Source organism: Suricata suricatta, chromosome 5 (assembly GCF_006229205.1).
Source record: "Suricata suricatta isolate VVHF042 chromosome 5, meerkat_22Aug2017_6uvM2_HiC, whole genome shotgun sequence".
Classification (NCBI taxonomy): domain Eukaryota; kingdom Metazoa; phylum Chordata; class Mammalia; order Carnivora; family Herpestidae; genus Suricata; species Suricata suricatta.
Genome location: NC_043704.1, coordinates 14,019,344 through 14,044,385, shown reverse-complemented (window position 1 = coordinate 14,044,385; position 25,042 = coordinate 14,019,344). Strand labels below are relative to the sequence as shown.

Here is a 25,042-nt window from a genome sequence, read left to right as displayed (position 1 = left end):
GGATAGTCATGGGGGTGATCATGGGGGTGGGCGTGGGGGCATGGGGGACGGGCTTGGGGGGTGATCGTGGGGGTGGGCATAGGGATGGGCTTGGGGGATGATCATGGGGGTGGGCAAGGAAGGTGATCATGGGGGTGGACATGGGAGGTGGCCATGGTGGTTGTTGTCCTGGGGATGGCCATAGGACATGGTCTTGGGACATGGTCACAGGAGGGGTGGTCGTTGGGGGGCATGGTCTTTGTGGGGGGTGGGGGGGTAGTTTTCCTTCTTGACATGTTCTTCCTCCCCATCCAAGGCAGCCCTCAGTAGCTCCTGTAATTTAGCTCCTGTTGGCTTGTTTGGCTAGAAAATGTTCCTATTTTCTCTGCAGTTGCCATTTCAAAATTTAAAAAAAAATCTAGGAGGAGGGCGATAGGATGATTTTTTTCTTTATAAAACTTTGGGGAGGTGGGGAGAATAGAATCACATGTGCAAATAAATGGCCATAGTCCCCTTTATGTTTTGCTTTGCTTTGTTTTTGCAAAGTTGAAGACAAGTAGTAGGCTCAAAAAAGATATTTATAACACATAAAAGAGGAAGGTTAGCATCCCAACTATATGAATCACTGCTACAATGTCTAAAAATTCAAAACAAAACATGCCAAGGATATGAAGAAGTGGTTCCCAGAAGGGCTATTTTGAGTATTAAATTCATTAATACATTTAGGGACGTCCGAGTGGCTCAGTCAGTTAAGCATCTGACTCCTGAGCTCAGCTTAGGTCTTGATCTCACGATTGATCTTAGCCTAAGTCCTGATCTCAGGATCACGAGTTCAAGCCCCACATTGGGCTGTGCACTGGGCATGAAGCCTACTTAAAAAAAATTTATTGATACATTTAAAGATCTTAGAACAGGGCTTCATTCAAGGAAGTGCCCAATAAATATTAGCTATTATTATTTTTGAAATATCTTTATTGAAATATAATTTTCAGAGCATAAATATCATCCCTTTTAAGTGCAATTCAGTGATTTTCAGTAACTGTACTGAGTCACGTAACCATCACCATAACCCAGCTCTAGAACATTTGTATCATCTCAAAAAAATGTCCTGTGTCCATTTATTGTCATGTCCTTCATTCCTGACCCTCAGCCTCAGGGAACCGCTAACCCACATTTTTCTCTGTAGGTTTGCCTTTTCTGGATATCTCAAAAAATAGAATCATACAGTATGTGGTCCTTCATGTCTGATGTATTTCTATTATTTTAAAAATCAAATCATTATGAACCATTTTTTATTAGTTGAGTGCTTTTCCAGTACATTCTTTAAGAAAAAGCAATAGCTGTATTTTCATCAGCAATGCGTCTACAATGGCAACACCGTGTGACATTGCAAAGGGAATTTTTACAGTGGCATGTGGATTAAACAAACCCACAAACCTTTCCCTAAATTCCTTGGGAATCTGTGACCTGGTGCAGGTAGTCGGAAGGTAGCACACAACAGCAGCCCGAACCCCAATTGATCCTGGGTCAAGGTCTTCATATTTTTCTAAAGAAGATATCTTCACAAGACACATGCTCTGTTTTTTTTTCCTGTATTGTTTTCAAGGAAATAATTCACTTTTGTATCATTTTTCTTCTTACTTCTATAAATGGGGGTGGGGGGGTGCTAGAACATTCGGAAGTCCGGCGGTGAGGTGTTATCACACTCTCTCCAGAGGTTTACTCTCTAATCAGGTGATTCCTGGTCTTTACCTGTGTGGGTCCAAACCAGCATTTGAGAAAAGGCTCCCTTCAATTAAAGAATATATGATCTCAGGTGGAGAGAGAGAGAAACATCCTTTCTGGCCAGACCCATTCCCACCCAAGCCAGGAAGCCCTTCCTTCCATGTCTGCCACCACCAACACCACCACCACCACCACTACCCTTCCCCCTACCGCCTTTCCCCTCACCCCCCTTCTCCGCCCCTCCCCCTCTCAACCACCCTCCCATCTCCTCCGTGTGCACCTGACTGTCATTCCAACATCTTCCTGCAGAGGGCGCTGTTTCCCAGGTTCAGAGACCCCCGTGGGCAGGCGGTGCTATTCCCTCTGCCCTTCTCAGGGTTCAGCCCCAAGGCTTGTGCAGGGCTCCCCGAGTCGTTCTGGGGGAAGCTGATGGTGCCGCTGATCTTTGTTTCTGCTTCAGATGAACTAAAAAACAAAACCGTGTGTGAAGACCAAGAGCTGAAGCTGCACTGTCACCCGTCGAAGTTTCTCAACATCTACTCTGCAAGCTATGGCAGGAGGACCCAGGAGCCAGACATCTGCTCCTCGGAAACAGAGCGGCTCCCCCCATTTGGTACGTGGGTTTTTTTTAAGTTTATTTATTTGGGCGGGGGGGCAGAGGGAGAGACCGAGACACAGAATTACAAGCAGGTTCCACAGCTGTCAGCACAGAGCCCAGTATAGAGCTCACACCCATGAACTATGAGATCATGGCCTGAGCCAAAACCGAGTCCAACGCTTAACTGACTGAGCCACCCAGGCGCCCCTGGTAAGTGGCTATTGTTAGGGTGCTCACACAATGGTGGGACATGGTGAATCTGACGCCTGCGGGGTTGGCAGTCTGGGAGCTCAGGTAAGAGCTGGTGTTCAACGTTGAGTCCGAATTCTGCAGAGTAGCATGCTGGAAACAGGCAGATTTTCTATGCTGCAGCCTGGAGGAAAAGCAGGCCTTCAACTGATTGGTTGAGGCCCACCCACATTAGGAAGGGCAATCTGCTTTACACCCAGTCCACTAACTTAAATGTTAGGCCTAGCTTAAAAATATCTTCACAACAGTCTACACTGGTGTTTGACCAAACACCAGGGCAACGGCCTGATCTTTACCCGCTGTATTACCAGAGAGAACAGGCCCCACTGGGAAACGGCCCATAAAGTTGCCCTTTATTCATCAAAAGTAAAATGAGCTCTGTAATATATTAAGTTGATACAATTTATTCATGGATCACATATGAAATTAAACATTAATTTTAAAAAGAAATTAATACCACACCAAGTATCTGAATAAAAGAATGTAAAGTGAGGATACTGCACAGGCAAGCCCTCGGGTGAGACTAGAGGGAGAGAACAAAAAAGCAGTTCACGAGGGACATGGACCACCAAGGCCCCCAGCCCCGTGTTTTGGGAAGAGGACAACAACGGAGGGTCTTCTTAAGGGCGGCGCTGGCATCTAGCCGCTCTTGGTCGGGTCCGAGGGAGGGGGACCCCATTTCATAGGCTTGGCTGCCAAATGGGGCGGAGAGATCTTTGTGAGGGTGATTTCCCTTGGTACGTCACCGCATGACCCTCTGTCCACCCCCCACCCCAGCGGGTGACCTGTGTGCTCCGGAGACTCCATCTCCCTCTCGTATAACCTGCATGCTCCTCCCTGGCTCCTGCCACCGCATCAGGTCTGGGCCCTGGTCACTGCACCATCGCCCTGCTCCCAGCCTGCCTTTCTGCCCAGATGGCCAGAGGCATCCTTCCAAAAGGCCAATCTGATCGCCGTTCTTCTAAACCTCGTGCAAGGACTCCCCGTATGATCTGGTCTCCTTGGCTGAATAAGGGACCCTTGGCGATGTGACCTACTTCTGCACGAAAAGGGACTCTCCTTCTTCATACTGGAGTGGAGTCCATTTCTGAGGCTTGCTGAGTTGGACTTAGCTACACGTGTTTTGGGGAGGCAGCCGTAAGTCACATCTATTTCAGCCGTTGTTTTGAGTGGAAGTCAGTCAGCCAAGCAGGCAGCTCTGTCCACAAGATGAATGATTTACATGCTCTAAGTCCCTGCCTTCAGTTCCTGGGAAGGTGGATGGGAGTTGGGTTTAAAGGGGAATGTAATCAGCCAAAGAAAATGTTAGCAGACATCATGGCCAGAAGACAGGTTTGCACAGAGACTTCAAGGAGTCCTCAGGTCCCCCAGCTGTTCTAAAGCCGCGAATAACCAGTGTGGATATGGGAAAGGTCTGTGAAGGCAAGTTTGAGCCCTGGAAAAGTCACACGGCAGAAACCACCTGCTCATCCTTCCCCTGTCCCTTCCACCCTTCATGGTCAAGGGCTTCCGTCCCTTGCCCGTTGACTCCACGTGAGGCTGAAGCTCAAGCTGTTCATTGCGTTCGTGGGCCACTGCCAAGTGCCGGAGAGCATCTGGGGCTGTGCTCTGCGATGGGACGAGGCTCCAGGGAAGAGGAAAGGCCCGTGGGTGGTCCCACGGAGACCTGATTCTTCCCTCTGGTCGGGTCAGCGCTGCAGGGCAGACCCTCGCGTGCAGGGGTTCAGACCGTCGGCTGCCAGCACCGAACTATTCTCTCCGTCCAGCTGGAGGCTAAGACATTCACTTCGTGGCCCAGGCAAAAGATCCGTGAAGATTTTAAACTGCACTTGGCATGTTCACCCCATGTTTGTCCCTCTTGTATAAACACATGGATATCACACACTTTATTTTTCTGAACCTTATTTATTTTGAGAGAGAGGAGAGAGAGAAAGAGAGAGATAGAGCGAGAGCACGAGTGTGCCCAAGTGGGGGCGCGGCAGAGAGAGAGAGAGAGAGAGAAGAGTCCCAAGCAGGTTCTGCACCGTCAGCGCAGTGCCTGACTCGGGGTTCAAATTCACAAACCCTGAGATCATGACCTGAGCCAAAGTCAGATGCTTAACTGACTGAGCAACCCAGGGGCCCCCAATATACCCACTTTAAAAAGCACGCCTTCTGACCCCCCACCTCCCACCGACGCGGCCTGCAAGCCCTCGGCTCTCCCACGCTGAGTGTCTCTCATCCGGCCACTTTGCTCCCTGCTTCTGGGCATCTTGCCTGGACCATCGGGACCACCTCCTGACTGGCCTCTTGGCCCCCTTCCTCCCTGACTCCCTCCGCTTAGTCCTTTCTTCACTTATCAGCGGGGAGAGATGATTATAATAAATCAGATCATAATACCCTTTCACCCCTTAAAGCCCAGCGCTTTGTCCTCTGTAATTAGAATAAATCCCTTCTCCCAGCTGTAGGGAGAGTGGATGAATGAATGAATGAATGAATGCGCACTCATTCGTAGCCTGGGGCCTGTGCACAAGCTCTTCCTTTGGCCTGGAGTGACCTCACCCCACATCTTTGTGCGGCTGGCTCCCTCGCATCATTCAGGAATCAAGGCAAATGTCCTTCTCAGACAGGCCTCCGGGGGCTCCCTGCCCACACAGCCCCCTGTCTGTGCACTCCCATGTTTGATTGTCTTCATGGCGTGGCAAATGTCACTTACATGTGTACAGTCTGCTTCCCCGGGGAAGGTAAGCCCCGTAGAGACGGTGTCAGGGATTCCCAGCAACCAGAGCAGAGCCTGGCACAGAGCAGGTGCCCATGCGACTAGTGCCTGCGGGGATGAATCCAAGCCTCTCCTGAGCCAGGCGCCCACACGGGGCTCCCGCAGGTGCACGGTTGACATGTCCGGTGTCGTCACAGCTTCGAAACCTTCATGAGTTGCTGGAAATCCGGATTTTTTTTTTTTTTTGGTAACGTGAAATGTTCCAACTTTTCAAACAGTGTTTGAGCCAAAGAAAACATGCCTCCAGGCCACATCCGGTCCACAGGCTGCCAGTGTGATCTGTGCTCTAAGTTCCCAGTTGGGAATGGAGCTCAGCAACGTTGCATTAAAGCAGGGGAAAGGGCAGTTTCTTCTCGACCCTGGGACCTGACATGCGCTTGGCAGGTAGACAGTTCTAGGACCGGGTGGTCGGGCCTCTCTGCGGCCTCTGGAAGGTGAGGTGCGTAGCTTTCCTATTGTGGAAGCCAGTAAGCCCCGACCTTGGGGCCTCCCCGGGAACGTGCGTGGAGGCCAGCCGGACCTCAGTGATGTCCAAAGCACATTTAACAGAAGTAAGAACCCGGTTCAGGGGCGCCTGGGTGGCTCAGTGGGTTGAGAGCCGGCTATTGATTTCAGCTCAAGTCATGATCTCACAGTTGTGAGATCGAGCCCTACGTGGGGCTGTGTGCTAGGTGTGGAACCTGCCTAAGATTCTCTCTCTCTCCCCACTGTCCCTCTCCCCAGCTCACACACTTACTCTCTCTCAAAAAAAAAAAAAAGAGAGAGAGAGAGAGAAAGAAGAAAACAGTTCAGCCACAAATGTTACCCATCAAATGAGAAAGCGTTTGTCTTTGCAGGGTCTCTTCCAAGTCCTGGTGTGGGAGCACAGAACAGTCTCTACATATTGGCAATTCTAAAACAGATGCGTTTGATTCCGCTGTGAAATTTCACTTTCCATCACGGGTGTTTTTCCCTGTCGCCACCCGAATCCTCACGATGCCAGTCCTTTCCTACTAACTTGTTAAGGAGACCCAGTAGGTCATTGAGTAACCGTCCCCATGGGCTGGGTGATTTTACTGCTCCTGATTTTCCAATATAATAAGTGATGTATAACCAACTTGTGCTTGCAGCTTTCTCTTTCCTCTGGATTGTTTCCTTGGGATAAATCCCCAGAAGTTTTATGCCAAAAGAGGTCGTGAGCATGTTGACAATGCTTTCCATGTTCACCAGAGCTCTTTTCCAAAACCTTTTTGTATCAATTTGTCTGTGTAAACAGCAGTGTGTAACTCTGGGCTTCCTTAGACTCTGGCAGGGGTGGTGTGATAGTTCTTCACGCTTCCAATTTAATAGGTAGAAAATGGCCCTTTTATTCTGCCTTCCTTTGAATATTAATGGACTTTGAACATTTCCCATGTTTTTGTGATAGTTGTATTTGTACTTTGTCCACAGTCTCTCTAGCCTTTTTTTTTTTTTTTTTGGTGGTGGGACTCTTAATTATTTTCATAAACTTTTACGTGACAGAGTAGAGATGGTGATCCTTCCCATGCCTTTCTGCTGTCTCACCCCGTGGCATTTTTTTTTTCCTGGACTTGAGTTTGGGTTTGTTATGCACAGCCATTGCTTTTTTGGTTCTGTGTACTTTACATGTTGGATAGGTTCAAAAGGAAGGGGCTTCATGGCGGTGGGGAGGGAGACACCCCAGGTGGAAGTCTGGGCATCTGCGCATGACCTCTGACCCCATGTCATGATGCCATCACACTCCCACAAGCATCCTCAGAGCTGCCCTGGCCAACAGTACCTACTCTAGTGGGACCCAAGCTCGTACTGGACATTCCCCGGGACATAGAGGTGCTCACGCCTGTCCCCAGCTCCCAGCTCCTCTGAGCCCATGTGTGGGGGACGACAGAGCCTCCGTTCTGTGTTCAGTGCCCTAAGCAGGTCCCACCCCACACCCTGGCCTTGAGGAGTTCTCCACAGTGACCCAGAAAATTCTATCTGTTTGGTCCAGTTGGGTGAAGGGAGGCAGTACTCAATGCAGGGATCAGTGGCTGGGGGCAGCCCAGGAGCCCAAGGGAAATATCCAGCACACTTGTGCCCATTCACTTCTCAAGTTGGGAAATTCTACCCTGAGATGCACTTGGCCTCAGGGTGCAAAGGTCACAGATGCTAGACGGCTCTTCAAGGCCTTAGACTTTCATCAACACTTCCCTCAGTGCTTTCCCAACTTATGCCCAAAGTCCAGTTCCAAAGCCATGCCCACATTTTTGGGATTTTTTTTTTTACCCCAGCAACCCACTTTCAAAATATCAAAATATGTGTTTGTTTTCTGTTTCAATGTAGCAAAATACCCCCAAATTTAAAACCCAAACAAACCTGTATTGCCTCACAGTCTCTGTGGGGCAGGAATTCTGGGGCAGTTTGGTTGGGTGACCATTGCTTAGGGTCTCGTGGGTTCTGGTGAGGTGGCAGATGGGTAGCTGGCTGGGGCCACAGTCACCTGAAGGCTGGACTTCTAAGGTGGATCACTTTTATGGTGGGCGAGTTGGCGCGGTTGTAGGTGGGAGGCCTCCATTCTCCAATGTGGGTCTCTTGAGTGTCCTATGATAAGTCCGCTGGCTTCTCCAGAGCAAGAGATACAGGGAAACAAATGGAAGCCACACTCTGTCACCTCCACTGTACCATGTGGATCCCACTGACCAGTGCTGATTCATTGTGGGAGGAGAGTCCTCAAGGGGTGTGAGTTTCAGGAGGTGAAGATGATTAGGGGCCATCTTGAAGGCTGTCATGGGCTGAATTGTGCCCCTAAAATTCCTATGTTGGAGTCCTAACCCTCAGTACCTCAGAATGCAACTGTATTTGAAGAGAGCGTCTTTTTTAAAAAAGTTTTATTTATTTGTTTTTGAGAGGGAGAGAGAATGAGAGGTAAAGAGAGGGAGAAAGAGAATCCCAACAGAGTCTGCATTGTCCATGCAGAACCTGACAAGGGGCTCTCATGAACTGTGAAATCATGACCAGACCCAAAGTCAAGAGTCAGAAGCTTAACTGACTGAGCCACCCAGGCGCAAAAGAGAGGGTCTTTAAAGAGATGTTTAGGTTAAATTAAGGTCATATGGGTGCTAACCCAATACAACTCGTGTGTGTCCTTATAAGAGGAGGAAGTTAGGACACAGATGCACACAGAGGAAGATCATGTGGACAAAAGAAGATGGCCAACTGCAAGTCAATAAGAGAGGCCTCAGAAAGAATCAACCCTGCTGCCATCTTGGACTCCCAGCCTCCGCAACTGAGAGGAAATAGATTTCTGTTGCGTAAGCTCCCATTCTGCAGTACTTTATACAGCCCTAGCAAAATAACACTTTGAAATAAAACTAAACAGTGAAACAAAAGGGGAGACACAAAACCAGTGATTGACTAAGCCAGCTGTGAGACCATCTTCAAAAAGTGAGCTTGTACTGCCCCACCAGTTCAACCGAAGCTACATCTGGTGTCTTATCTTGGGGGTGTTGATTCTTCGAAGTCACTTCTGAAAGATCTTCGAGCAAGTCAGATCCATCGGAACCTGTAGGTCTTGTTGAGTGGAAGGGAAGGGAACGTGTTTGATCACTGCTGGCCCCAAGTGAACACCAATGAAACTGCATCTCATCACAGAAGGGGGTGAGCCTTCCCACAGACCTGGTCATGAACTCCAGAAAGTTCCCTTGGCTGGGCGTCCACGGTGACATGTCATTTCCTGCTGCAGTTACATTTTCTGGGTGGGCTCCAGGGATCCTGCTGTTTCCTTAATAAGAGAATGAGAAAACCGCCCCGTGGGCCTCAGCGGCGGGGCTAAGGCCATCCCAAGGCCAAGTGTTGGTGGGCCTCAACTTTGCAGCCAAAGATGAAGGTGCCAGGGGCCCCCACTGCCAAGACAGAGTCACTTAAGAGCAGCCTAATTATCAAAATAAACACACGTTGTGAGGATTAATTGACTTCTGTTTCAGTGCTAAGCAATAGCTAAAAATATTTAAAATTAAATGGCTGAATATCATGTTATCAGCTGTATGGGGGGTGGAGAATAGTCCGCCAGGAAGAGAAGGTGCAAACAAACTCAGTTTGAGAGGGCGATAATCACGTGGAAAAAGATTCCTGCCAACAGTTCAAGTTCAATGTTAACAAGGATGTGGTCGGACCTGAGTCAGACCTGACTTACCTTGGGCCCCTTCCTGAAAACACACTGTGGGTTTCACTCTGACCAAGATAAATTCTTTTGCTCCCAGGGTAATTTAAGGGTGCAGACGCCTGCCTCCACAAATCACACTTGTCACAAGACACCCTGGGTGGAAGAGGGTCGTGGTCTTATATAAATGAGAGGGTTTTTAAAAAAATTTTTTCTTTCCTCTGTTAGTCATGAATCTGGCCAGGCACAAGTCCTAAGAAAATATAAGGTTTCTAGGGCCCTCGTACAATTCTGGCAGGAGCATGACTCGGTAGAACTTTTCTGGATAACAGTTGGGCGGCGTGTTATCAAAAGCCTGAGTGTGTTGAATAGCCTTTGACGAAACAGTCTACTTCCAAGAATTCCCACGGCAAGTGTCGTTCATGTGTGCAGATATTTAACTCTAGGGATGTTCAAACAGGACTGTTGCTGCTTTTTTTTTTAAGTTTATTTATTTATTTTGGGGGGAGGAAGGGGGCAGAGAGAGGGGGAGAGAGAATCCCAAGCAGGCTCCACGCTGTCCGTGCAGAGCCCAACTCGGAGCTTTATCCTACGACCATGAGACCGCGACCAAGAGATCAAGACCTGAGCAGGAATCAAGAGTCAGATGCTCAGTCCACTGAGCCTCCCAGGCGCCCCACACAGGACTGCTTCTGAAGTTCACCGCTGGAAATCATCTGAATGATGATTGTATGGAGTATGGAACATACAGCTGACGCATCCATAAAAAAAAAAAAAACCATGGAATTCTACACAGTGATGTCCATGTTAGAATGTTCACAGATACATTAACAAATGGGAAATAAAGGAGCATGCAGAGTAATATGTCTGTGACCCCACTGAGGGGAAAGACAGTCACACACAGAAGACTCTAGAAGGAGGTTCTTTAAAGGTGAATTGTTCTTTGCCTTGAGGGTCGGATTTGCTGGGAATTTCTGTTTTCCTAGTTTGGGCTTATCTGGGCTCTTCTCGTTTTCGGCTACAAACAGGCATTTCCTTTGTAACAGAAAAAACAACAGTGGTTACATCAGACTTCTAAGCGTTTCATAATTCAGATGGCTCCTTCTTCCCAAAGCAGAGATGATCTCTCCAGTTCTCAGATCTCTTACTGTGAATCCTGCAGGGTTGGGGGAAAGGGGATGGGAGATCTTGAGGGTAAAACTATGGAGTCTGAGGACGTGAAATGTGCCCGTTTAAAAGATGCCGGTGTCCACTCCGGGAACGGTCTGCACTCCCACTGGCCGTGCTCAGGAGTTTCCACTGATGAGTATCTTCCTCAAAACTTGGAATTGTCAGTCTTCTTGATGTTTGCCAATTGAGAACGTGCAAAATATTAATTTCATTGCGGTCTTCATTTGTATCTCCCTGATTTATGTATTATATAAACAAACTGTTATACGCAACTTATTATAATATGTATATTACATATATGACAAACAATGTAGGTCACAGAGTTGTTGGGAACACCAAAGCAGCAGGCACACAGGTGCCGAGAACATTGTCATCATGTTCGCTGTTATTAGAAGGGGACTGAGCTTTGTAGGGTCTCTCACATTCCCTCCTCTGTTCTCTGCTCCTCAAGCTCTTCATTCCTCCCAGTGTGCATTGGTAAACTTGCTTCCAGACCGGTCTCCCTTGGCTAGGTTCCCTTTCTCTCACAGGGGGGCCCGGACTCTGTCCCTAAAGGACAGTAGTATCAGGCCATCCATTTCTTTAGGCTCCATGTTGCTGGGAGAGTAGCGTCTGTGTTTGGCTAAGCTTCAAAGACCAGCTCTGTCTCCCTCCAGTCTCCTTCTCCTGCTCATTCTCTATGGCCTCCAGGCCCGCATCCACGATTCCAGCTCGCGGTCAGCCCCCTAGACTCCCCTTAAGTGACTCCCCTAACCCACGTGCCTGGGTGTTTATGCCCTTCTCTCTTGTTTGTCTTTACCGAATTCATGCTCTTTCTCCCATGACCAAGCCCCTCTACCCCGCAAAGCCTGTCATGACTACTTGGGTTCACGCTGATCTCTCCCATCTCTGAACCCGGAACCTCTTGTCCTGGTCACTCACTGCTGACACTCACCCTCTGTTTCCCATGGTTAGGCATCAGGTCTCACGTGTGGGTTTTGTCTCTCCAGCTCCAGCCCATCTTGTGAAGGCAAAGTAAATTTCTCCACACTTGTCTTCCTGACGGCTCATAGCATCTCTGCACCGCGTCTTCTGTGCTTGTTGAGTTAATCTTTACTAATTGTGATGGCGTTATGCCAGGTGCTGAAAAACATGGCCTCATGTTTATGAGTACATTTCATTCATTCATCAGGGCGCGGGAATTAAATGACAAACAAGATAGGAAGAGCCCCTGTTCTCATGTAGGGGAGATGGATTCTCAAAATAGACAAAGAAAATATTTTTTTGATTATCCATTTTATTTTTATTTTTATTTTTTTAAGTATAATTTACTGTCAAGTTGGCTAACATACAGTATGCCAAGTGTGCTCTTGATTTCAGGGGTAGATTCCTATGATTCATCGCTTACATACAATACCCAGTGCGCACCCCAACAAGTGCCCCCTCAATGCCCATCACCCACTTTCCCCACCCCCCACCCCAATCAACCCTCAGTTTTTTCTCTGTGTTTAAGAGTCTCTTATGGGTTTGCCTCCCTCTCTGTTTGAAACTGTTTTCCCCTTCCCTGCCCCTGTGGTCTTCTGTTAAGTTTCTCATAGACAAATAAAATATTTTAAGGAGTTGCAAAGGGCAGAAAAGAAATAAGAATCTTTATTCAGCGTTCTATATATTTTGCCTGTTTTCTCTGCAGGGCCCGTCACATAATTTGTAGGGCTTGATGCAAAATGAGAATATGCAACCCCTTGTTCAAAAATATGTACAAATTTCAGGGACAGCAGAGCGTTACCGTAAGCTCAGGACCCTTTTAGCACATGTCAATAGGCTCTGCTTCTATGGTGCTTAGCCCGTGCGATTTCCATGGGAAAGCGTCTTGGGTGCTTTTATGAGTCAGAAAATAATCAGAGAAACTATCTCCGTGAGATGTGAAAGTCAGCTCAGTGTATTTCCTTACAGAAAAATAACATAAGCCATGTGGCGGCCGGATCTGGAATGTCCCGTAACATTCTTGCTGGTTCTGCCTTTCAGATTGCCTGTCTTACTCAGCTTTGCAAGTGTTATCCAGAAGGTGCTATGGAAAGCAGAGGTGCAAAGTCATTGTCAACAACCACCATTTCGGGAGCCCGTGTCTGCCAGGAGTGCGAAAATACCTCTCTGTCACCTATGCCTGTGGTAAGAACACAGCCTCAACAGACTTCTCCAAGGAAGACCCTTCCTCTTTGGGAGGCAGTGATGGTGTGAACAAAAGGCATTTGCCAGCAACAGGCCAAATGGTGCTACTCCTGAAAATGTGTCGTTGTCCCAAATATTCAAGAGTCTCTTTCTCTATCCTTTATTCTTGTATATGCTGTTCACGTTAGAAAGGCCGTACAAATTCCTTGATCAAAATTTGTTTTAAAAGCGCTTTCAGGGTGCTCCTGCATGGCTCAGGGGGGTAAGCATCCGACTTTGGCTCAGGTCATGATCTTGTGGTTCGTGGGTTTGAGCCCCACATCGGGATCCGTGCTGACAGCTCAGAGCCTGGAGCCTGCTTCGGATTCTGTGTCTCCCTCTCTCTCTGTCCCTTCCCCGCTCATATTTTCTCTCTCTCTCTCTCTCTCTCTCTCTCTCAAAAATAAATAAACATTAAACAAGCAATTTTCAAAGCCCTTTCAGCAATCAGATTGGCAGCAAATGAGGAGAGTAGGAAAAGACCAAGGGAATGGGGTAAAACTGATGCCGTTAGAAGAGTGATTTTCATCTGGGTGCCTAGGAGCCTCTGAAATGGACGGATCTGTCATGCAAACTCCCAGAAGTATTGTTTGGCTCCTGGTTAACCTTCCCGTCTGGGTTTTAGGCTCTGACTAACTCTCTATGCTGCCAGCAGCCGTGTATCAGCATACCCACCGCGGTGAGTCAGCAGATCAAATGCTCACCCTAAAGCAATTGAAAATGTTACAAGGCAGCATGTCTTGGTTTCCCAGTGTCTTCAAATAAGAAGATGAAATGCCTGGATCATCAGATCCCAATGGCATAAAGCTCCCTCAGAGTGAATCGGCACTGCTCTCTCAGGGTCCGGTGCAGTTTGGGTTTGTAATCCTGACATGTGGACTCTCCGTTTCTAAATGACTCATAAGAGTCAAAGGAGAGGAAAGAACACTGCATCTGAAGAACCCACTACCTGGACTCATGGAAACCCCTTCTTCTGCTAGATTTTCTGACGTTTTTCCAAGCAAGTGGTCACGTGGTGGGTAGGAGGGTCCCAGCTGCAGACAGGAGGGGGTTTCAGGGAGAAGGGAAGGCAGGGTCAACCTCTGGATGAGGGTGGAAGTTCCAGAGACACTTGAAGGAGTCCACCTGAGGGCAGGGGCGGACCCAAGACGGGGCTCTAAAAACGTGGGGCTGTGGAGGTAACGGGATGTTGACCGTGACCTTCCCATCCCCCTGGGACATGCCCCTTGTCCACCAGTGTGGTCCCCAGGACTTATTCCAGATGGAGGGTTGCCTCACTGTGAGGCAAATACTGCCCATCCCCCCCACCAAGCAGACACTTTCTGAGATACCTTCTAATCACCTTCTAAGTGTCTAGGATTTAAAAATATCCTCCTCCCCACCCCCGGCCAGATGCCTCTTATCTGTGCAACCAGAATCATTAAAAAAAAAAAAAAATACTTTGCAAGTATTTTTTCACCAAATGGGAATGAAAGATTTTACATTTAAAAAAATATGGTCTCCCAACTGATGTGGAAATTGATGAGAAGATGGAGGACCGTCAATAATTAATTTCTAATTGAATCTGTCTTAGTTAGGACTCTTCGGATGTGAGTAAAGGAACCAGTGTGAGCTGGCTGAAGCCAAATAGAGGGTTGAGGCAGGGAGGGATCCTGTGGCTGGAAGGCCACAGGGCCTCAGGGAGGGGCTGAAGCTCCAAGGTCATGGCTAACATCTCTGGCATCTCCTTTCTCTGCTTCTCAGGGCACTTCTGCTTCCTTCTCTCTCTCTCTCTCCCTCTCTCTCCCCTGCACACAGCCTCCCTGTGAGCTGCGCTGGATGGCATATGGCCACCCCCACAGCCTGAATCATTTTTACGTCCCATTTCTAACAATATGGAGACTTACAGTCTGGCACTCTTAATTCCAAATTTCTTTTTTTTTTAAGTGTGTTTAATATTTACTTTGAGGGAGAGCGAGGCAGAGGGGAGACAGAGAGAGAGAGGGAGAGAGAGTGTCTCAAGCAGGCTCCACGCCATCAGCACAAAGCCGAATGTGGGGCTCAATCTCACGAACCGTGAGGTCGTGACCTGAGCTGAAACCAAGAGTTGGACACTTAACTGACTGAGCCACCCAGGCGCTCCCCAAGATTTCTACAGGAAATGTAATTGACTGGGGTCAGGTAGCCTCCGACCTTTGATCACCCCTGGCCAGAGACCACGTGACACGATCATAAACATGGCTGCCTGGAGAGAGGGACCAACCAAACCCCACCCAAGTCAGGATGCTCCTAGGACACCTGGGGGCTCAGTCGGTGAAGCGTCCAACTTCTGCTCAGCTCATGATCTCTCAGTTTGTGAGTTTGAGCCCCGTGTCGGGCTCTGTGCTGACAGCTAGCTCAGAGCCTGGAGCCTGCTTAGGATGCTGTGTCTCCGTCTCTCTCTGCCCCTCCCCTACTTGTGCTTTAATGTTTAAACATTAAAAAAAAATGCTCTTACACAAGAGGCTCAGAGAAGATACACCCCAGTAGAGGTTGGTTCCAATACCTGCTTCTAACCGCAGCATGCAGTCCAGATTTGGTGCCTCGCTGGATTCTACCCAGCAATCTTGTCCCCACACAAGGGACAGGGCACCCCACCCCATGGGGGTGCATTAGGGACGAGTACTGATTGTCAAGCTGAGGGCCCTCATTTCTGTAGAAACACATGCCAGTCACCTCCAATATGACTCAAGCCGTGGGGCAGGGGTGCCTCACCCACAGTGACCGCAGTTGCACTTCTTGGTTGGGGGCTAAGGAAATTTCGGCGAGCAGTATTGTCTCTGCTTCAGGAGCTGGGGTGGTGGGGACCAGGAGGGCTTCTCAGAGGAGGTGGCATCTGAGGCAAACTGAAATTGGGAGGAGAGCTCCCAGGGTGCCAGAACAGCGCAGGCAAAGGCTGGGAGGTGAGCCCCAGGGCAGGACCGGACTGTGGGACCTGGGGAAGGGGAGCATAGCTCGGCTTCAGGACACCATCAACTTGCATTTTGAAAAGAACCCTCGCCCTATCTTATAGAGCTTCGTTTTCTCCTGGCTCTGTCTCCCGCGTAGTGCTGAGGCCAGGCAGAGAATCTCAGCATCTTTCTGGACCTTGGGGGACCTTGTGGACTAGGCTGTGGGCCTTTTGCTGTTCTGACTGTAGGCAGCACGTCTGGCCCCTGTGGGAGCACTCAGCACAGAGCGCAGTGAGGACTCCGGCCTTCTGCTTTAGCGCTCAGCAAGGTCCCCTCTCTGCGTTCCCTCCGAGTGGAACCCTCAGCCACACTTTCTGGACATGCCGGATGGCAGACCTCCCTCCTCACAGGACAAGCCAGACCTGGAAAACGCAGCCCGCTCTCCCCCTCGCGTCTGCAGAAGTCATTCCTCTCTGTATCCACAGCCACTAGAGCTCGAGGGTTGCCAAGACAGAGAGCCACAGCCGGCGACCCCAGCCTGATAGTTCCCAAGAGGCACAGGAGACCTGGGGACCTCAGCCTGGGGTCTGTGCGGCTCTTCCCGGGAGATGGGGCGGGTGGGTAGGCGCCAGGATTGGGAGACAGGAGGGTACCGGTGCCAGAATTTGGGGGTAAGAGGAATGAGTGCCAGGATTTAGGGGCAGCAGAGAAGGGGGTTTACCAGGATTGGGGAACAGGAGGGATGCAGTGTGAGGATTTGTAGGTGCTCGTGCAGTCTGGGCTCCTCCTAAGAAGGAGAAGTGAAACAGATATCATTTTTTCTCTCCAACGTGAAGAATCCTTTAGGTCCCTAAGTTCAACTTGGGGAGACTTCTTTCTTAAGGTCTACACCAACTCAAGCTTGCCACAGAAGATTTATTCAGCGGGGGAAAAATTGAGGTGGGGGCCCTGCCCAAATTTAGCGAATCATCTTCACTGGCCCCACCTAGACAGACTCACAGGGACAGTGCAAGTGGGAATCACCTTGCCAGCTTTATAATCCTTTTTGGGGCTCCCAAAGGCTAAGCATGCCACGGACAGCGCGGCATCATCACGGACAGATGGAGGGCATGTGTGCACCTGACCCGGAGTGAGGCACTTCCGCTTCCCTCGGAGCCTCAGTTTTCCCATGAGAAAGGGGATGATGCGCATCTCCAGGCCATGAAGATGGCATAAGACGCACCGTTTAAAGCACTGAGCCCAGGGTCCAGCGCATATTAGGAACTCCACGAATAGTTTGCTGGTGTTCTTACAAAAGTATCTGAAATGGAGAGAGGCAGGTGTGAGGGGTGGTGGTAAATCACCTCCCAGCTCCTGCTTTATTGTCAGGTTCCTAAAGATTGTCCCACGGGCAGGGCCATTGCCATGTAGTAACGTGTCCGTTTCCCGACATGAGCCTGCATCACACAGAACAATTCAAGGTCTTGAGGGCCGGGTTATCCGCACTGTCCTTCCTCTCTGAGCAGTGCATCTTTCTCCAACTGTAAACCCTCTGTTTGCGGTGAGCCCAGCCCTGCTCAGGCTGTATCTTGGGAACAAGGGGAGAGACAGATGTGAAAGAAGTGTCACTCCTGGCGGGGAGGACTTCATCCTGCCAGGGAATCAGAGGCGTCCCTGCAGGCTGCGAAATGACCAAGGTGCTATGTCATCAGAAAGCATTTGGTGGCAATGCAGTTCGGCTCTCGGGGACGCTGTCCTGGTCCCAGGATCAGCATGGCCAGCCGAGGGGCATTCCTGGGGGACCCCCGGACAGCTTCTGTCACCTCCTGTCATCATCGTCTGAGAGCCCTGGATGTGACTGTCACTGCCGATGGGCACGAAGGCACCAAGGTCTCCTGCACATGGAAAATGCACAGTTTAGGGGTGTTCTCTGGTTGTTGATCCTGGGACATCGCTAAAAGAATTTAGTTAAAGCGCTTTGAGAAAGGAAATGATGTTTTCTTGCTGCTGAAACTCTTCCCAGCTCTTTTTTTTAAAAAAATCAGTGCAGTCGAACTTGGGCGGTTTATGTTGGCTCACTCCTGTTTCCTGTTGCCACTTCTCCCAGATACCAGCTGGGCTAACGAACAAACAAAAATAAGCAATTTTCTGCAGGAAAAATATTTGGTTTCCTCTCCTTTCTCCTAGCCAGCTGCAGGCACTTTGCCTGCAGAATTCTTGCTTTGCCCTCTGCTGTCGCTCACGCTACGGCCCCATCCGCTTTGCCCCACGGCATCTTGAGATCCGATGGTTTATTCTTAGGGTCAGTTCTGCAGAATGTTTAATCACCTTCCAAAACAGTCTGTTTGGCTGCCTCCTCTCATTTTTCTCTTGTCCTTAATAGTACTTAGAGGATCCTTCTAGCACGCGGTCTTAGAATTCTCTTCCAGGCTTATTAAAGAAGCCAGGACCCAGAGCTGTGGATGAAAAGCAGAGGAGGGGCCAGGAGAGGACTGTGGTGGATCCCCAGCTGATTACAGTCATTTTGTTTCACTAACTCTCTGAGAGGTTCATGTTTAGAGTTAACAGCGTTATTGAGGTATGATTTACATACCTTCAGATTCACCCATTTTAAGTAAAAATAATTCAGTGCATTCTAGGAAATTCACAGAGCTGCATAGCCAACACCCAGCTATAATTTAAAAAAATTTTTTAATGTTTTATTTATCTTTGAGAGAGAGAGCACAAGCGAGCAGGGGAGGGGCAGAGAGAGAGGGAGACACAGAATCCAAAGACAGGTTCCAGGCTCTGAGCTGTCAGCACAGAGTCTGATGCAGGGCTCGAATTCACAAACCATGAGATCATGACCTGAGCTGAAGTCTGATACTCAACCGACTGAGCCACACAACAATTTTAAAATGTATCTGTAGGGGCCCCTGGGTGACTCAGTCAGTTAAGCATCCAACTCGATTTTGGCTCAGGTCATGATCTCGTGGTTTGTGGGCTCGAGTCCGGCGTGGGGCTTTGCAGTGACAGTGCAGAGCCTGCTTGGGATTCTCTCTCTCTCTCTCTCTCTCTCTCTCTCTCTCTCTCTCTCTCCCCCCACCCCCGACTCCTGACCCTCCTGTGCACATGCTGTCTCTCTCTCTCTCTCTCTCTCAAAACAAATAAATAAACTTATATCCATGATCCCTGATGTTTTCTGATACCCGTGTGCAGTCAGTCCGCCTGCTTCTTGGTAAGCACTAACTTACTTTCTGTCTCTATCCACTGATGTGTCCTGGCGATTTCCTGTTAATGGAATCATACGATGTATGGTCTGAGGTGTCCGGCTCCTCTCCCTGAGCTTGACGCTCATCCATGTTGTCACATGTGCTAGTACTTCATTCATTATTATTGCTAACTATTACCCTGTTGGGTAGATAAACCATATCTTCTTTACTTGTTCTCCAAAACTACCTTTGTGGGACATTTGATGGTCATGAAGGTACCATTGGTCTATGTGTATGTGTATATCTGACAACCAGAGCCAGTAATTTATGTATCGACTTGAAAATTGATTTAAATAAAAGACGTTTTAATGTTTATTTATTTTTGAGAGACAGAGAGAGGCAGAGCATGGGCAGAGACAAAGCGAGGCAGAGAGAGAGGGAGACACAGAATCCGAAGCAGGTTCCAGGTCCGAGCTGTCAGCACAGAGCCCTACGCGGGGCTGGAACCCACGAACCATGAGATCATACCTGAGCCGAAGTCGGACGCTCAACCAACTGAGCCACCCAAGCGTCCCTGAAAATTGACTTTTTAAAAGTCTTATTCACATTGCAGCTAAAAAATATATTAAAGGTACAAAGTATTTGAAATATTTTTTTGTTGTTTTTAGTTCCCAAGAACATACTCACAGCGATCGATCCAGCCGTAGCTAATCTGAAACCTTCCTTGAAGCAGAAAGATGGTGAATATGGTAATTTTTCTGGCTTACTACCAGCATTTTTCTTTACGTGAAGGTAAACGGCCCCACGTGACCGCAGTCGGGTGACGTTGGTTGGAAAGGGGGCGTCAGAGAGTCACCGGAGGTACCGGCTTGGAGAATGGCAGTGCTGTGGCACTCGGTCGCAAATGGTGGCCAGCATTTTGTTTTGTCTTTCAGATTATAAGTGGGATAAATCTTCTTTCAAATCCCTTCTTATTTCTTAAAGTATCACCTAGAAAAAGAGATCTGCTTGGAAACAAATTTGGGGTTCCTGGATGATGGGCCGGCTGGACAGAGCCCATCAGGAATGTGGGTGGGCCAGACCTAGGCTGGAGCTGAGGGCCCCCAGAATCTCCTTCCAGAAGCCCCCTCCTCCCTCTGGTTTTCACTGGGCTTTTGTAAATAGGAAGGAGGAGGTGAGCATTTTAGTTTTCTTTTCTTTTCTTTTTTGAATTTTTTTTATAGTTTATTTATTTTTGAGACCGAGAGACACAAAACACAACCAGGAGAGGGGCAGAGAGAGGGGGAGATACAGAATCAGAAGCAGGCTCCGTGCTCTGAGCTGTCAGCACAGAGCCTGATGCGGGGCTCAAACCCACGAACTGTGAGATCATGACCTGAGCCAAAGTCAGCCACTTAACCAACTGAGCCACCCAGGTGCCCCTTTAAAAAAATTTTTTTATAGTTAATTTATTATTGAGACAAAGTTTTCTTACCCGATCTAGAATGGAATTCAGTTCTTTGTGGCTCCTGATGGGAATTACAAAGTTTTGTGTGGAGCATCGAAGCTGCTGTACCTTGTGTGTTGAAAGTTTTATATTACTTTCGTTACATTTATGAGGGCTTCTGCCCCCACATATACAAGTGAAGTATACTTGACATGGAAAACGGGAAAGCACCAGATCACAGAACTCGCCCCTACTCTCAGTGCTTAGAGAGAACTATTGTTAACGTTCTGTTCTTCCAGTGCCCCTCACCCCGCCCCCGCCAGCTCTCCACCAGGCTCTGCATCTCCAGCCCCACTGCTCTTTCTAACAAGGCTCCTACCCTGAGCCCATGAATATCCGCTCCCCCCACAGTGGAGGCCCGAGAGCTCTGTGCCACCTTCCTTGGAGGCTTCTGCTCTGTCTGACATCCCAGGGGTCCCCAGAGCTGCCCATTGAGAGCTCACTAAGCTCTATCACAGCAGTGTGACCAGGCATTGGAACCCAGACCTGCCCTGCATTTTGCTGTCATTTCCAAAAATGTGGCCCCACACAATCTCCCTCCACCACCTCCCTCCCTTCTTATCTGTGGTCAACAGCACAGACGGCAGCTCTGGTTTGGTATGCCATCTTTAAGCTTCCCAGAGGCCTGATGAATGCCATTGTCTTTAGGACAGGAAAATTCACATGTTCCCTTCTGCAGAGGGTGTATGGGTGGCTTCTGAAGTTAGAACCAACACATTTTAGGATTTCTAAATCCCTCTTATCACTCAATATTTTAAGAGACTCTTTACTCAGTGGTCTTGCTGGCTTATAGTCTTCTGTAATTCAGTCAGAGACCCATTTATTGGATCCCTATGACTTTTTATTTATTAAGGCAGTCCTGGGGTGGGAACAAAAGGCATCCTGTGAATGGCCATGATTAATCGTTCTTGCTCTTGCATTTTTTGTTTGTTTGTTTGTTGTTATGAAACAGGTATAAACTTTGACCCAAGCGAACCAAGGGTTCTGAGAAAAGATGGAGTTATTGTTAGCAACTCTCTGGCTGCATTTGCTTACATTCGAGGTAGGTCAATGCATCAAAGCCTCCTAGAACGCTTTACTGAAGTCTTCCCACCAGCCGCGATGTTTAGTGACAACACTCAGCTAACGAAAAATGACTTGACGTTGAACTCCACACCTGCCGTCTTCTAAGATCTGGAAACACAGGGGCCTAAGTTAAGGGGCGGCTCCAGCTGGGTTAAGGCCCACCAGAGAGCTGCGTGGGGAGGAGGCAAAGAGATGGAGTCACGCTGCTTAGGATGTGGGCTTCAAGAATAGTTTCCTCTTAGAGAAGTAGGAACTCAGAGTACGTTTCCCAGCTCTAAAAACTGGGTTGGGTGCAGGATTTATTAAATCCCACCCTTGGCTGGCAGAAAATTGAGTTGAAAGATCCCTTAGTACACAGAACAGGCCCTGCCCTGTGGAGGCAGAGTCTCCTCCTGAGTCAGTGTTACTTCCCACAGTTGCCAAGGTTCTTGATAATCTTCCCCTCAAGGATCAATCAGACTCAGCCCTTCCTGCCCAGCAGAGCCAAAACTGCACATCGGCATCGGAGAGGGGACAGTGTGTGTGCTTCTTTCCTCGCCACCCTGTCTGCTCACCTTAGGGTAGACCGTACTTTGTCATGTCAGCTCCGCAGGTTTCGGCAATGTCTACCTGACTCTGTCAGAGGAGGCCGAAACCCCTGAGACCTTCTGCACAATTCGTGTTAATATGGTGCATTACAGCGTTACTGATCCAGGCCTGCTGGGGCTGAGGCTCTTTGGGGGGTCAGCCAACCTCAGAGGAAAAGAAAAGCATAGGGAAAGAGCTCCACTCAAAGACAGAAAGGCTGGCCTTGGGACCTCTACTGTTCCATCGTCTTCCCAAGTCCATACTCCTCCTGAGTGTGTGCTGAGTGGTCGTTGGTTTCCTCTCAGAATCTTCTCTCTTCAGACCACTCTCTGGCTTCCATTTCTTGCTGTTCCTGATAACATTTATGAGGCCTTCGCTCCCCTTATGTATAGAAACAGAGTACGTTTGATGTGGCAAACAAAGGAGCACACTAAGGCATAGAGCCCGCCCCTACTCTCGAAGCTTAGAAAGAACTACTGTGAGTGTTCCGTGTTCTTCTGGATCCCCCCACGCCAGCTCTCTGCCAGGCTCTTCATCTCCAGCCCCACTGCTCTTTCTGACAGGGCTCCTACCCTGAGCCCATGAACATCCTGGTCCCCTGGCAGGTGAGGCCCAAGAGCTCTGTGTCACCCTTGTCAAAGTTAAGAGATAGAAGGATTTTTTTGTTGTTGTTAAAATATCCCCACATTTTCAGAGTCCCTGAAGAGCCGCTGGAGGAAAGGCATCATAAAAAGTCCTCCAGGGAATAACGATTAGCCAGGAGCAATGGTGACTCCGCTCGCTGAGCTGTGGCTGTGCTGGGCCTCGTCAGTGTCTCCCGACAACAGTATTGGTCAGAGCGGCCGCCATGACAGTCCCTGTAGGCTGGCAGTGTTAACAGCAGAAATTCGTTTTCTCACAGTTTTGGGTGCTGCAAGTCCAAGATCAAGGTGCCCGCAGGGTCCGTTCCTAGTGAGAGTTCCCGTCCTGGTTTGTAGATGGTGCCCTCTCATTGTGTTCTCACATGAGAGCGGGAGAGAGACAGAGAGAGACAGAGAGAAGGAGGAGGAGGAAGGAAGAGAGAGTGAGGAGAGAGGAGAAAGAGAGAGAAGGAAGAGGAGGAAGGGAAAGAGGAGAGAAGGAGAAAGAGAGAGAGAATGAGAGAGAATGAAGAGGAAGAGAGAGAGAGAGAGGAAGGGGGAAAGAGAGAGACAGAGAGAATGCTTTCTGGCATCTCTTCTTATAAGGACACTGATCCTGTTGGATTTGGGCCCCACCCTTAATGACCTCATTTACCCTTAATTACCTCCTTATAGATCCTGTCTACAGGGGTTAACCCTTCGACACATGAATTGCAGGGGGGCACAATTTAGTCCCTAGCAAAGACCCTAAGAGGGAGGACTCTGACCCCCCCATTCTGCATGCAGGGAAGCTAAGGGTCAGAAGAGCTGAGCCATTTGCTCGAGGCCGCAATGGGGACATCACTAAGGCCACGATTCAGACCCCGCAGTTACAAAACCTGTGCTCTGGTGTCTCCGAGCCAGAAGTGTGCCCTTCAGAAGTTGGAGGGATGGATGTTATCTGAAAGACTTCCTTCCCTCCGGGAATCCTTTTACACACCCATGACTCCCAGAAATCAAACGAGAGATTTGCTCATTCGCACCCATGTCTCTGCTAGACATTGCCTGTGTTGAGGACAGGTGTTTGCTCTCTTGGTTGTTGTCATGCCCCAGGGACCAGGACAGGTGGGCACAGGCTGCATGCTCAGTAAGTGGTTAACAAATGAGCAGATGATGAGTCTTCGTCTGGCCTCGTGAGCTGTCCTGCACCTTCTTATCACCATGTATTTGCTAGTTATAGGTGGTCCATTTTGAAGAAACCTAAGGACCTCATGACCTGTTATTTGGTTTTACTGAGGGCTGCTTACGCACCTCCGTCCCCAAAAGCCATGGGGAGGAGGGCTGTCTGAGGGAGGAGCCACCAGCAGGAACAGCTGGGCTGACATTGAGCCAGGTCAGCTTCTGGAACAATCAGCCTCGTGCTCTATAGATTGGGTGAACCCAAAAGGACATTTCCCCGGGCCAGGCTGCACGTGGCTTTGACACATTGGTGCCATCACACACACAGAGTGGGCAGGTCAACTGGAAACCAAAACTGAGGGGCACGCCCTGGGATGTTAGACCACGGGGGCCGGCGGAACGGACGTGACAATGTCCAGGGGTCCCTGAGGAGCAGTTTCTTTTTTGGGCCATTGAAGTGACCTGTGAAGTTGTCCCCAACAGTAAGGCATCATTTTAGGTGTGTTTGAACATAGCTTCATCTTAACCATGCAGACCTAATTCTTTGTAGAATCCGGATCATCAGTTTGAAGAAGCCCAGAGAAAATTCTGAAATGAGAGAAATGGAAAGGTGTGTGTGCGTGTGTGTGTGCGTGTGTGTGTGTGCGTGTGTGTGTGTGTTGAAGGTTTCTGGAAAATGATTTATTTGCTGGTCAGTCATTGGACCCCGGCTGACTGTACCCAAGGATTCTAATGGGGACGGTCTTGCTCAGAACCTGACTCTCCTGCTCCACTTATTTTTTTTTAATTTTTTAAAATGTTTTATTTTTGAGAGACAGACAGCGTGAGCAGGGGAGGATCAGAGAGAAAAGACAGAATCTGAAGCAGGCTCCAGGCTGTCAGCACAGAGCTTGAGATGGGGCTCGAACCCATGAACCGCAAGATCATGACCTGAGCCGAAGTCAGTTGTCCAACCAACTGAGCCACCCAGGCACCCCTCCACTTATTTTCTTAATGTTTATTTTATTTTTGAGAAAGAGAGAAGGAAAGAGAGGCTGTGGGTGCATGCATGTATGTAACTGGGGGAGAGGCAGACAGAGGGAGACAGAGGATCTGAAGCAGGCTTTGCATGACAGCCAAGAGCCTGATGTGGGGCTTGATCATGACCCGAGTCAAAGTCAGACGTTTAATCCACTGAGCCACCCAGAAGCCCTGCCCACTCCACCTACCTAAGTGTTTCCTGATGTTACCTTGGCGTGTTTCCCCCACCTATGCCTGCATGCATGC

General features: G+C 49.0%; 1 protein-coding gene across 4 annotated transcripts in view; it reads left to right on the top strand.

Annotated features, from left to right (window-relative positions):
- The window catches only part of EVA1C (eva-1 homolog C), a 75,841-nt gene that overhangs the window by 45,146 nt on the left and 5,653 nt on the right, over positions 1–25,042 (top strand). The window contains exons 4-7 of one of the 4 annotated variants that reach the window (XM_029939060.1): positions 2,168–2,317; positions 12,619–12,762; positions 19,549–19,629; positions 21,319–21,408. In XM_029939060.1, coding sequence (XP_029794920.1) covers positions 2,168–2,317; positions 12,619–12,762; positions 19,549–19,629; positions 21,319–21,408 — 465 coding nt within the window. Of the gene's footprint in view, positions 1–2,164; positions 2,318–12,618; positions 12,763–19,548; positions 19,630–21,318; positions 21,409–25,042 lie in introns of all 4 variants that reach the window. The other 3 variants (XM_029939062.1, XM_029939059.1, XM_029939063.1) reach the window with 3 other exon arrangements.